At 33.9% G+C, this 14,178-nt stretch overlaps 1 protein-coding gene across 5 annotated transcripts in view; it reads left to right on the top strand.

Moving 5' to 3' along the window:
* The first annotated feature begins 2,517 nt into the window (after positions 1-2,517).
* LOC106473269 (methylosome subunit pICln-like) overlaps positions 2,518-14,178 on the top strand; it is a 21,863-nt gene continuing 10,202 nt past the window's right edge. For 2 of the 5 annotated variants that reach the window (XM_013933956.2, XM_022402691.1), the window contains exons 1-3: positions 2,518-2,583; positions 6,711-6,880; positions 14,009-14,151. In XM_013933956.2, the coding sequence (XP_013789410.1) occupies positions 6,762-6,880; positions 14,009-14,151 (262 nt within the window). In that variant the 5' untranslated portion in view covers positions 2,518-2,583; positions 6,711-6,761. Of the gene's footprint in view, positions 2,584-3,082; positions 3,192-3,936; positions 4,028-4,057; positions 4,548-6,710; positions 6,881-14,008; positions 14,152-14,178 lie in introns of those variants that run through there. The other 3 variants (XM_013933963.2, XM_022402683.1, XM_022402677.1) reach the window with 3 other exon arrangements.

The following is a 14,178-nucleotide window of genomic DNA, read 5'->3' as shown; positions in this document are numbered from 1 at the left end:
CCAGCAAAGCTGATGTTTGGTCAGGAACTTCGGTTGCCAGTGGACCTGATTATAGGACGCCCACCTTACGAAGAGTTGCCTGAAAATGTGACAGAGTTCGTGAAAGTGTTATCAGAAAGGATGGATGATATTCACCATCAAGTGCGTTCAAACTTGAAAACGTCTGCTGATTCCATGAAGCTATGTTACGATAAGAAATCTACTGAAGTCAGCTTTGTACCAGGAGACAAGGTGTGGTTGTATAATCCCAGGAAGACCAAAGGGAAGTCTCCTAAGTTGTCTTCTCCATGGGAAGGCCCATATGACATAGTGGATCGTTTCTCAGACGTGACTTTCCTAATAAAATGTGGTCAGCGAGGTAAGCCAAAGGTGGTGCATGCCAACAGGCTTGGCGTTATCACGGTCCAGGACATTTCAGTTGGAACAACGGAACAAATGATGCTGCTGAAGACGTGTCACCTGAAAAAGTCACTGTCGAAGGAGAAACTCTACCTGATTTAGAGAAGGGAAACAATGAAGCCCTTGATGAAGTTACTACCACTGATGTGACTGTTACTGATAATAGGACATTTCCTGATGGAGCAGATGAACCCCACGTGAAGCAGAAGCCAACGAGACGGAGACCAGTATGGAAGAAGTTACGTCCTGTAAAATTAGGAGACTTTGTTGAATTTTAATTTTGTGTTTGTACATTCTGTACATTTAATCAAGTTATTGTTAACTATCTATTGAGTTAATGAAAGTGGCTATTGTTCTGGATGAACAATACTAAGGAAGGGGCAGTGTTACGACAGCGGAAGTCTCGTGATGCTGGTAACATGTCATGAGTTTCTAGAAGGATCATGACTGTTCCTGGCAACTCTAGTGTTTGCCAGACGCTCTCTGTTTTTGTATATAAGCCAGGCAAGTAAAGCAGAGAAGAGGAGTGACGGCATATATAATTGCAGATAAAGAGATAGAGACAGATAATTGAGTCAAGTGAGCGGTAGTGACGGTAATAAAGTGCGTGAATCGTTGTGAATTATAGCGTGTGTTTAACTTAAAGTGACTGTGGAAATTAAGTATATTACAAAGTTTGTAACGAGAAAGAATAAACTAGTTTTAATTAAGAAAGGGCTTGTATCGCTGAAGTTTCTCGGAAATAATTTTTACGGGAAATTATCAAACGAGCAGATACGTAACAATACATTATTCGGTTACAAGTATAGCATCGCACAGGTCTACTACAGGTACAGTTATGGTAAACTAACCTTTCTGTTAAGTATCTTGTCCATTCTTCCACCAATGCTCATATTGTTTTGTAAATTTTAACACATAAGCAAAAGATAGGAAGTGGTATTTCAAGTATTTTTGTATTAGCCAATTATACGTTATCTAACAATAACACTGCTGGGTACAAATTAGTCAAGGTTTCTTTAAATTCTCCACAAAGCCTAAAAAACCATTTCTAATCCGAAAACCCTCCACCCCTCCCCACAAACAAGAAGCTACAGTTTCCATCCATATATTTTCCAGTATTTTATACATCTAAAAGTGTCTTTCCAAAATCTTAACATACTATAAAACTTTAAAATACGACTTACTGTTGAACTTCACAACATGCATGGATGACTGCTGAGACATAAATCAAAGACTTTTTGCACAGGGTTAGAGGTAGAATGAACTCTCAATGCTTGAGGTGGGGTGGAAACATAGTTTTTCTTGCCAGTAGATCTGTCATTATGAGTGTTAGCATTTGTGACTGTTCCGTCAATACTGCTAAAGACTGCTTCAAATTTGCCACATTAGTTTCATTAACTTCTATAGTAACAGTTATTTTCTGCTACAAGTAAACTTAAGCTTAACTAAACTTAAATTATTGCCAAATTAATCACTGGACACTGAACTAAAAAGCAAGCAATCTATTCAAAGTGAAACTGAAATACCCTAAATGAAAGGATCCCTGTTCGGGTGTTATTGTGCTAAGAGTTTTGAAAATATGCTATTTTCAGAGGTCGCTGATTGCACTATTCAGTAGAACATATACATTTCAAAGGTTATTGTTAACACTGCTACAACCAGGGTCAAATAAAAAACGAACTTATTATTATTTTTATTAAATTTAAGTAACCACAGAAATCCAAAAACCGAACTTTCAAACAACTGGAATATAAATTTTATCACTTACCAAAAAAAAAGTTAGTAGATACGCCGCTAACCAAGACTTGTTACTTATGCTAATGAACAATGCAACATGAATATTAATAGTATGAACTTCATTAAAGAAAGGGATTAACAAAACAACCAGAAGAATAAAAACTTTATTCCGAGAAAAACACAATATTTCAAAATTAAATCACTTCAAGATCAAAAACAATATGGAGTAACATCATCAATAATTCGTTTTAACTATATCTCAAGAATTAATTCATTTAAGCTCAAGGCAGGTATGTTTTAGTGGTTAGAGCACGAGGTTACATTTCACGTGACTAGCTAATTTACATAATATTTTACAACATAAATATCTGTACGTCACCGCTAGGGGAAGTTTGTGTCAGATTCATAACATAAACATACTCAAATTGAACGTGCTCTAGCTGTAAGGTGAGTTAGCACTTTAACATAACTAAAAATTCATGATTAAGCTAAACGACAGAAGGAATAATGAATGAACAAAAAATAATATTTTAACAAAATAAAATTAGAATTTGCTATCTCACAAAATGATAAACTCTGTTGATAAATAATGACTTAGAGGTGCGTAGAATTGGTTTGTCGTATAAACTGAGGGTCAAAGGATATTTCGATGAAAAAAAAAAGATTATCCCTTGTCTGTTTTACATTTGCTAGTATTCTAGTACATCGTAAAAGAATGCACCGAACAATGCAACAAGCGTGGTTGGTTGGAAGCAACGAATGTTTTATAATTAAACCGTTATCACAAACGTGAATTTCGTAAAGATGTAACAGTTTCAAAACATGGCTATAAATTTTTCTGACATATAGAGATTTGGTAGCAATCTTTGGGAATTGCTTGCTTAATTATTTCATTTTAACATAGTTTAATTATATATTATTTATGAATAAACATATGAATATTTACCCAATTTAGCGTTATTGTGCTAAGAAATTTGAAAATAAGTTATTTTCAGTGGTCGCTGGTTGCACTATTTAGTAGAACTTGCACGTTTTAAGGTTGTCATTACTTGACGGTGAGTTTGCTAGATTAATTTATATAATTGTAAGAGTATATTGTGATGTTTAAATTAATGCACTTGTACAATATTTTTAATTGTATCTTGGGCATATTTTAAAAAGTAACCTTTATCTGTTCTAATAGAGCACCTTAGTCCTTTTTTAAAACTTGTGAGAACTTTTGAGTCGGACCAAAAAAACAAGTGATTTAATTGTAGTGTTAGTTTTTTAGTATAAATTGAACAACAAAACATTCCAACACTTCTGACGAGCACAAGCCACAAGCAGGATTAATAAGGTTCAAACTCGTTACTTTAACTAATAGTGATAGTTACTAGAAGTTTTTATTATTTTTTTTACCTCCGACACCTTCTGTGGCGGAAGTTATGTTTTAACCCCTGTATGTATTGTCAGCAAAATTTCTCGAAAACGGCTTAATGAATTTGGACGAAAGTTGTTATACGTTTGGGACCCTGACGCAACTTAGATGGGATTAATTTTTAGAGTGAAGGTCACGAAAATAAAAATCCGTATATGTTAACATGGGGCCTGATTTTTCACACTATTTTTTACTATATAACTCGGTCAAAATTGATCGGATTTTGATGAAACTTGGACATGTCTATAATATTATTGCTCTGCCAAAAATGGTTCGTGTGCGTTGATAACGATGGTCACACTTGAGTATTTTTTGAGGGCCGAATATGATCAACGTTGTGTTGCGGAGGTATGCGATGTACTGAGTGCCCGTTAGTTTACAATGTTACTCGATAAGTGCAACATCGTCATATGATTGACAGTTTTAAGTTAGATCACAACCCTGAGTCCTTTTCATATTACAGCAAATGCTTAGGTTTGGACTTATTATTTGTTTAAAGGTTCACAAAAACGAGTTTTGAGGCAATTAAAGTGTTATTAGAATAGTTAAAACTAACTTATAGAAAACTGTAAAGATGTAGTTAAGCCATTGAAGAATCATAAACAACCTTACATAAGATAGCAAAGCTCTTGAAGTTATGGTAAATGTAGAATAATGTTTTTAATACATGGAATAAAGTTAAGAACAGTGGCATAGCAATAGATTGGGCAGCTGCTTCATACAAGTCATAGGCCTATCAAAATTGGTGTTTGAAATTTTAAACACTGGAAGGAGTGAAAAACATTATGAAACAAAACATTTTAATGGGAAGGAGGCCACAAAATATTTGCTTTGAAAGTTGAAGCCCTTTGACTCAAAGGGTGAGAACGAGTTATGCCATTGCATAAACAGTAAACTACTAGCACTAGGTAACAGTTTGGTCACTCACACATGATAAACTGATTGTTTTGATTTTCCTGAGAACTAATAAGGATTGCCTCCTGGTGGCTCACTGGTAAGTTTGAGGGGTTATAAAGCTAAAAATTGTTTTTTTATTCATGCAGTGGGCAGAGTATAGATAGCCCATTGTGTTGCTTGGTGCTTATCAACAAGTGAACAAAACAAACTACTGGGGTTTTATCTTCAATGTCTTTTCCTTTTTTTTGTAAGAAAGAAAAGACGTAATGCATATGCTACTTAAATATGAAATCATAATCTTTAGGCAGATTATATTATGGATTATTTGGTGTTTTGGTAAAAATATTTATCCCCGGATCCATCCGTGCTACTCTTGAGAAAATTTCGAGATGTAATAGGTAGGGTGAAAAAAGATATTAGGGAAACTTAAATTCTCTACTTGATGGTCATTTGCAGAATATGCTGAATAGAGCTGGATGATTTGTGGAATTTTAAAAGTAGTTTACATTCAGGCTTATTGGTCGATTACACTCATCTAAGTGATTATTTTTACATGAGACTTGGATAGTTGGAATAATGAAAAATATTAATAAAGACACTACTTTCAATTAGTTGATTATTTTTGTGGGTTGTGATGCTAATCAGTTAAATAACCTTGAATTAATCAAAAATAATAGTGATAATCATAATGACAGTATTTTAATTACTTGGACAGTTGGAATAATTGTAAATACTAATTTTGATTAGTTGATTATTTTTGTAACAGTTTAAACCTAATTTCAATTAATAACTTGGTGGAACAGCAGTAAGTCTATAGACAGTGCTAAAATCCAGGGTTTGTTTCTCGGTGGTGGACATAGCAGTTAGTCCAATGTAGCTTTGATTTAAAACAACCAAACCAAATCATCAATTGTTTTATGCAACACTAAATGATGTAATCAATACTTAATAAGTAATACATTATTAATTTAGTTTATTCTCCAGCTCCAGTGCTGAATGTTAGATTAGTTATTTTAACAATGTCTAGTTTATGCTATTTGATATGTGTATGGAAGATGAAACTAACAGTTGAAGATTTTAAAATATTAGGCAAAATACTTAACTTTTTATATATAAACTTGTAATATTATAAGACACTTAACCAAATATTTGCAGTGATGTTTGTTTTGTTTAATGTTTTCCAGCTTTTTTTAATGTTATTAGGGAACAGTTGCAATGGTATGACACTTTCAAACAAAACTGTAATATTTTCTGTTTTGATGTAGAGTTAGTTTTTAGTTATCTTTGTCAAATTAGTGTAGCTTATGGCATGTAAATTTCAGTTATTAAATATAACTACAGAAGCCTTAAAAAAATTTCAGAGCACATTTTTCAAATTTGAGACCACTCACTGAGCCCATTCAGATGTGGTGGAATTAAAATTAAAGGAACGTTACCCCCTGGTATCTACTTTGCTACTATGGTAATACAATCTTAAAAACCCTCCATTAACAGTAACCCTTTTTTGAGCAAATTTACTATTTAGTTTTGGTAATTTTTTCTTCACTATCTTCTTCTGATCCAATGATTGCTAGTTGATTTTTAGTTTCACCCTAATTACATACTGATTGCTGTTACTGTTGGTCTTTAATTCTGAAATGGAAAAGGATAACATAAAGTGATTCAGATATAAAAGAGAAGTTTTTACATGTTATTCAATGTTATTTCTTGTAGAAACATTTATTTTGTATTTAGAATTATTATGGTGTAAGGTATGGAATAAACAAAGAATTTAATTCTCTCATTTATATTGATATGGAAATGTTTATCTGAACTCTGCTTGCAACAAATGTTGTATGAATTTCACCATGGTGGTTTTCAAAATAATTTTATGCTTGTAAGAAGTTAATTAAACAAAAACAACACATGGAACAAGTAATGTGTATTTGTAGAAATAAACCATAAAAACACATTAGTACCAAATTTTAAATGCAGCTTTAATATCTGCTAAAGTGATTATTTATAACGGTAAAACTCTACATATAATACTTGTGTAGTAGTTTGTATTTTTTTCTGTAAAAATGAATAAAAAAACAATTTCTATATTAAACACCAAGTGATACTGTTGCTGATTATTTGTGATATCCCAATGTTTTTGAAGGTTTTGAATTCTTGTGTGTCAAAGAACTTAAAACAACCAAAATGAGATATTTTTTGAAAATATCTTGTATTAAGTTTGTTTTTATATGTGAGATACCTCTGTTTCTTACACATACTGTAGATCAAGGAGTAGTTTCTGAGGTTTTAAAAAGGCTATTAATTTAAGGAAGCAATGGTTGTTCTTGCATCATTTCAACCTCCAACAGAAGGAATTCGACATCAAGAGCCAAATACAATAGCACGTGTTAAGTCTAGAGATCTAGGGAAAGGAACTCTTTATATAGCAGAAAGGTAAGTAATCTATTAACATCTATGTTGATTTTGTAGTTATTCAGAATGCTGCATAATAATTCTATGTTCACTCAGTATGTACCATTATAATGTACAAATATTATAGCTGTAACCATTTTAAACTTGCAAAACAAATATATCTTTATTCTAGTAAGTCTTTTAAATGTTTTAAAGTTGTGCGCAGGTGTCCAGCACTTAGTGTGCATTGAACTGGGATTAAAGGGAGCAAAATTACAAAATATATTGCATTATAATATAAAGAGACTGCAATTCTTCCAACTGTTTCACTATTGCCTAATAGGCTTATCATAAAATGTGAAAATGAAGTTCAAAATTAGTTGTGAATTAGAAACAGAAAATCATTTCTGTTTTATGACCAACAAGATGGTGATGTTTCAAGAAGTTATTTGACAATTAAAAAGAGAGTTAGGCCTTTTTTTTCTCATGTCCAATTGTGCAGTACTGGTACAGACTGTTTTCAAATGTAATTTTAAGATGCCAGTTATCTAAGAGTTATATGTCAGAATGTGTAATATTTAATAATGAGGTTCAAGTGTTTCATAGTTCTTGTTTTGTTGCAAAAATGTAACCAACTTGGTTGTGTATGCCTATATTTGTGTTAGGGATGTTTTTGTTCAATTTATTATAGAATTTCATGAAATATTGAATAAAATTGTCTTTGCAGTGGACTGTTTCTCAAATATGAATAGGGCACATGCAGGGCTGATATGCTTATCAACCCTATTAGTAGAGCTAGGTGGCTATACTTTAAAATTGTTTCTTGAAGTGTTTGGCATTGGACATTTGAAGTGAGTGGTTAGGAATTTTGGTTATGCCAGTCCATCAATAAGATTAGGGTTGTGGTTAGAAGTTTCAGGAAAATTGTGAAGATTAGAATTGAAACATTTTAAGTGCAGAAAATACTTCTCATTGTTGCAGACTTCAGATAAACTAGAGCAACCAGGATTTTTTGTGGAAGTGTCCAGAAACTATAGTGACACCCAGTATCTTATCATTTCATAATCTATAGTACAGTTTGTTTTTAGGCTTTATAGCTGATTAAGACAAATTGACTTTATGACATGCTTATTTTTTTTATAATAGTGTAGTACTTTTGAATTGGTAGATTATTATCCTTGTCCCCAAAATCATAAAACCATTTTCTTCCTTCATCATTCAAGTTATTGTTATAAGTTTTTGAAGTATCATTTCAGCAAACGAAGAAAAAAAGATCACTTGTACAGTTGCAAAGTACCACTGTGTCTTGTAGATTTTGTTTAGAAGTTGCAATAAGGTAACTTTGATACTTTCCTGTTCCTGTAGTTCTTTTTTGATAGTCATAAATTTGTCTTGTACAGCAGTAGAACTGGGTGTTAGGTTCTCTGCTTGATCATATGCAATATGTGTTGAATAGAGATGTATGATTAGTAGTATTTTATAATTGATTGAATGTTGGGCTCATTATTCAATATTACATTCAAGTAATTGATTATTCTCATAAAACATTGCTAGTTGGATTAATTGATTATTTTTGTGAGTCATAAAGTGTTAAAATTAATGATTAAGCCAAACAACTTTGACTTAATTGGCAGTGTTTAGGTTGTTGTATATTTGGAGTAATCTTAAACATTATTGATAAGAAATACCAGTTTCAATTAGTTGATTGTATTTTGGGATATTACTAGATTTAATCAAAATTTCAATTAATCATTTGCTTTACATGACACTGCTGTAATCTTTGTTCATAGACAATTTATTATATTGATTAATTGAGTTAATCATTTAGCTCTATACAGTATTATGTACTGTAATGAAGGCAACAAGATTTCCCATCAGTGGCTATGTTTGAAATTTTGTTTGTGTTCATAACCTTAAAGTCTGAAGATAGTTGATATAAAGTTTAGCACAATATGAACATTGATCTGTCAATCTTTGTTTCTGCTGAACAGTTAGTCTGAGAAAAATACTTATTAAGAACAAAAATGTTTCTTTTTTATGAGGGAATTTCATGAAAAAACTGGACTTCCGCTATCGACTGATTAAAAAAAGTTTCAAAGATAGGATCATGAATTGAAAAAATGCATAAAGATAAGAAAATGTTTGAATATACATTTGACTTCACTCAATTTACTTGTATATATTTTTTTTCACATGGTATTATATACATGTGTGATTTTATTGTACTGTGTCAAATAAATTGAATTGAATATCACCACTATGTCATTTCTATAAGAAATGACAACTGTCTAAAAGCAATCACTTTAGTTGCAGTCTTTTCTTGTGCTCAGTAAAATGACAAGGAATGGTGGCATCCAGTAGAAAAGAAAAAATCCATGTGGTTATATAGCAAACCTGAGTGCTCTATTGTGCTGGATGCACCCATTGCATTGAAGGCCATATATGTTTGCTTACACTACATTGCAGTCAGTCTCCTTTGCTTAAAAACAAATGCAATGCAATTTTCCTTTTGGAAATAACATATGGAATGACAAAAGACTGTTGTAAATAGCCCGCTAGACAATCATATTGTATATATCCTCTGAACCAAGGGGTTGGATTGACTGCACATTTTATATTTATTCATCACTATTTTTAGGAAAATTATTGCTGAATTTATCAGTGGGTATCTGATAGTTATAATTTGTAGTAAAATAGAGCTGGATGATTAGTGGGATTTGACAATTGATCAATTGTCATCTCATTAATCAGTTAAATTCAACTAATTGGTTATTCTCACATGAGATTTGGATAATTAAAATACTTGTAAATAATAATAATTGAAAACCTAAATTTTAAAATTAGTTTATTTCTGTGAGTTGTGACACTGATCAATTAAATTGAATAACCATGGATTTAATTTCTTTTCAAGCTTGTTGAACTACTGTATATTAAAAGTAAAAGCATAAATTATGTTTTTTGGCACAGTGAAAGATAAATTCTTTATTAGTTGTTTTAGCTAATTAGTTTGGTAACATAGTTACCAACATCAGGTCTTCTGAATACAGCATTAGGTTAACCTATGTTAAACTTCAACTGTTAAATGGAGGGGGTGGTGGTAAATAGGAAATAAAGGAATACTTAAGACAGCTTTTCCAATAGGACACATTGATAGGTCTGTCATTTCTGTTTGTTCACACATCTGTTTTTAATTATTTAGATACTTTTTATGAAGTTTTTCTATGTTTGTTTTTGCATTTTTAAGATTTTCACATTTTTCCAATCATGTTTATCATCACGGTTCTATTAATGTTCAGCTACAGTTGAGGATAGGATGTTATATTTTATGTCTTATTAATGTCAACTACAACTAATTTTATACATTTGATCTTTGTCTTAGAATTTCTTTCTTGATAATTAAGTGTTTGTAAATGGTTAAATTTTTTTTCTGAGTAATGAAAGCTACTTTATAACCCTGCTAGGCCTACTTCAGCCATTTTTATACACATTTTACAGTTTTTCCCCTTCTTTTCCAGACATTTTATTTTCATTTCATGCTGAGCCTTTTTGTCTCTCTTTTGAGAGATTGTGCTGACATGCCTCGCCCTCCTTGGGCTTTGGCTCATTTTGCTTTAGCTTACCATCAGGCAGATTGTTTTTTGTTTTCTTGCTTCTCCATGTTTCAATTATCTGTTGCCTGTATGGGGGGCAAAATCTGTTTAATCTTATCCCTTTCTCTATAGCCAGTTTCCAGCCTTTGTTTTCCCCTATCACTTCTACTGGTATTGGCTACCATATACCTCCTTTCTGAGCCATTCTATCTATTTTTTGTGGGATACCTTCCTCCTCCTTACCTCAATGTTGTGGCAATTGCCATCTTCTTCAGCTCTTTCCATACAAACTTGGCTTCTTTGATTTTGGGATTTTCTTGGGTGGAACATTGTCTTGTACTAAGTTTGTTTCTCTTCCACTTCTAATTAGGACTTACGGACAGCTCTTTTTCTTCACTGGTCCATTTTTTTAGGAGGTGTTGCTCCTGTGAATTTAGCATTATGTGGGGTATCTGTTTTGTTCCGTTCAATTTTTTTTTTTTCTACTTCTTCCTCATTTGGCCCTTTGGCCATTGCATTCTTTATTCATATTCCATGTCTGGTATCTTTCCATCATTTACATGTTCTGCATCTAAGCATTTCTCCATTAGTCATATATTCTCAATGCAGATTAGATTTCTATGATTGATCTGTCTCACCTCATTCACTTCTTCATTCTTTCCTTTTTTCCTATATTGTCTTTTATCCTGTGGTGGGTTTTCTCCAGGACTGAGGATGCTCACGGTCGATGTTTTGGATTCTTATGCCCAAGTTCCTATTTTTCATCCCTCATGGTGCTGTCTTCAGGTTGTTCACCATGGGGTTGGGTATAAGTTTCATGCCTTGCTCTTTGAGCTTGTTTCAGATCTGTATGTCTTTGTCTCTGGTTCCTCATCCATTTGCCTTGGCTGTCGATGCATTCGGACAGGATTGGGACCTATTTATACATTTATTTTCTCATCCCATTTGTCATCTTACCTGGGTGATTTTGTTCATCCTTGCCATTTTATGTCAGGTCTTTCTGACTGCTCCTTCCTGGCAGATACAGATCTGGTTTTCTCAGCTGCTTTAGCTCGATCTGTCCTTTTTGTTCTGGATAAATTTTTATTGCCTCCTTTGGTGGTTCGTGGGGTATGTTCTTCCTTTTCATTTCCTTCTATTTCCTACCTTTAATCCCACTTGGGTCCAGTTGGCCTTCTATGTCCTGTACCTGCTCTGGGTTGCTTCTCTGCCTTCAAGACTTCTTTCAGCTGGTTCCTTTTCCTGCTGTTTTATTCCCTGGCACTACTCCCCTGTTTGTGACTTTTTCCTTCCTCCCTTGCTCTTTGGATTTGGGTTTTTTTTCCTTGTCTCCTTTTTTCCTGTAATCAATTCCTGGTATCTTCACTCTGATTAGGCACCTTCCCTTTTACCTGCATCTCACCTTTGTTGTACATTGGAGGTACTTCTTCCGTTGAGCACTGGGACTACACCTCGTATTTTTATCTCCCATTATCTGCTTCAGGTAGCTGTTTCTTCCTTGTTGGGGTACTGTCTTCCACTTGTTACCACCCTTCACTCTTTGGTGAGACTGTGACTGGATAAGATACCTTTTTTGTTCACATACCTCTTATTTTTCAGGGGCATGCCTCCCTTTTTTTTTTATTTACAGGTCCTGCTCTGTGCCAAATGGTGCCTGTTCAGGTATACTTAAATTAGTCAAATCCACACTGTAAGGCCATGATGACTTAACAGTTATCATTTCTGTGGCCACTAAATGCACACTGTTGAGATGAGGTGTTCCACAAGATTGCTTTAAGTTTCCTCGGAATACATTTGCTTCATTCATATACTCATTCTGGACCATATTAACACATGGAATTCATGGTAAAGCAGAAGGGGATAACTTCCCATCCCTGCCATTCCTTAAATTGAATAAATTGGGAGTGGTCTGTTTTTCAAAATAGGGTTTTCTTGGTCTCCTGTTGCACTGTTTCTGGTGTTGATGCTCCTTCAGACTCTCCACCACATTTTTCTCCCATATTTCTTCCAGTGGTGTATGGGAGCCCTTACCACTTTCCAGTTCCAAACCGCTGGGGTGGTGGACCATGGAGGCATCCACCTCAATGAGATAATGGTATATGATACAAATAATAAAGCCATTCAGTTGACAGTTGGGAGGTGGTGTTCTGCTGGTGTAGATGATGAGATATCCTTCAATCCAATGCTCCATCTCTGTTTGGGTTTATCCAAAGGGATGTTGCAGCTTTGGAGTGAGCAGTCAAAATTGCAGATCACCACTTCGATTGAAATCCTTCATCCTACCCCAACATGGATGTTGGTTCCCAGTGGCTAGGTTTTGGATTCAGAGCTGAACCCAAGGAACATACGTCCTCACACATGTATTATAGATGTGTCTGTTTCTTCACTCCCTTGTACTCTTGTTCCCTCCACCCAAGTTATTGTTCACTATGTTTGAACTTGCAGATTAATACAATTCTTCCTCTTACGCTATTCCGCAATGATTTTCTTATACAAAAGATGTTATTGCACTGGTGGAGGTTCCTGTCATATTGGCTTTTAGTGAAATAGTTTACGTTAGAGACATCTTTACTATATTGATCATCCGGATGTATTCGGCTTAACTTGAAGTGAAGACGGTATGATTCTCTTTCCTATCCCCACATGGATGTCTGTTCCTGGTGGCTGGGTATTGGATTGTAGTTTACTTGCTGTGTATGGTTCATCATGCCCTAGCTACTCTACACCTAGAGGCACATCTTTTTTACTCTCACCCACTTTACTATCTTCAAAGGGATTGAGATTCTGATATCAGGTGATTTGGTTTCCTATCAAAACATTGTTCTATCCCTTTTGGATGTGCTCTTCCCAATTTCCACCCATGTCCGTGACACCTCTTGCCACACTAGGTGAGGAGTATACTTGGTACAGAAGTGGTGTGGTCTCCCACATATGATCCTATACTGCAAGGACTTATTCTTTTAAGGTGTTCTTTGGAGGCTTCTTTCTTTCTTTCTTTCCTTTGCACTGGTCTCTCCACCTACTCAATGTGGGATTCTAGTTTTTTATGTGAGCTAATGTAATGGACCATATTGAAAATGTATTTCTGATAGATACTTACATTTCCCACTCTTCTTCCGCACTGAATACTGGTGCTTCTATTTTATTCCAAAACTCGAAGTGATATTTTGTTAGAATCAAATAGATGGAGTCACATGTGTCAGGAGGGTGTGTTGCACTTCTCTTGGTGGAGGTTTGTCGCATGGTGATTTTCATGCAAGATGCAGTTGAACCATGTTAATCTAGGTATACATGGGAGCTCAAGGCTTGTGGCGTGTTGAAAAAAATGTGCATATAGAGGGCAGCACTGAATGAGAATAGCTATTTATGTGAGAGGAGTTAAGTACCTATTAGAAATACATTTTCAGTATAGGAAAATTACAACTCGTTTATATATATATATATAAATATTTATCTTTGAGGCTCTTAAGTGTAACTTATGTTCAGTAATTGAAGTTTTTGTAACTTTTTTTTCAAACCATCAAATATAGTAAATTTTACATATTTATAAATTGTTTGGACTTAAACATTTTCTTTGCAGTCAACTTACATGGGTTGGAGAGAGTGGTCAAGGATTCTCTCTAAAATATCCAACTATTTCATTGCATGCTGTGTCTCGAGACTTGAATTCCTTTCCATCTGAATGTTTATATTTGATGACTGATGCTGATTTAGAAAGTAATGGTATGTTGGTTTTAATTTATTAATTTG

This window comes from Limulus polyphemus, unplaced genomic scaffold (genome assembly GCF_000517525.1).
Source record: "Limulus polyphemus unplaced genomic scaffold, Limulus_polyphemus-2.1.2 Scaffold127, whole genome shotgun sequence".
NCBI lineage: Eukaryota > Metazoa > Arthropoda > Merostomata > Xiphosura > Limulidae > Limulus > Limulus polyphemus.
Note: the sequence above shows the minus strand (reverse complement) of the source record. Positions and strands in the feature narration are given on the sequence as shown.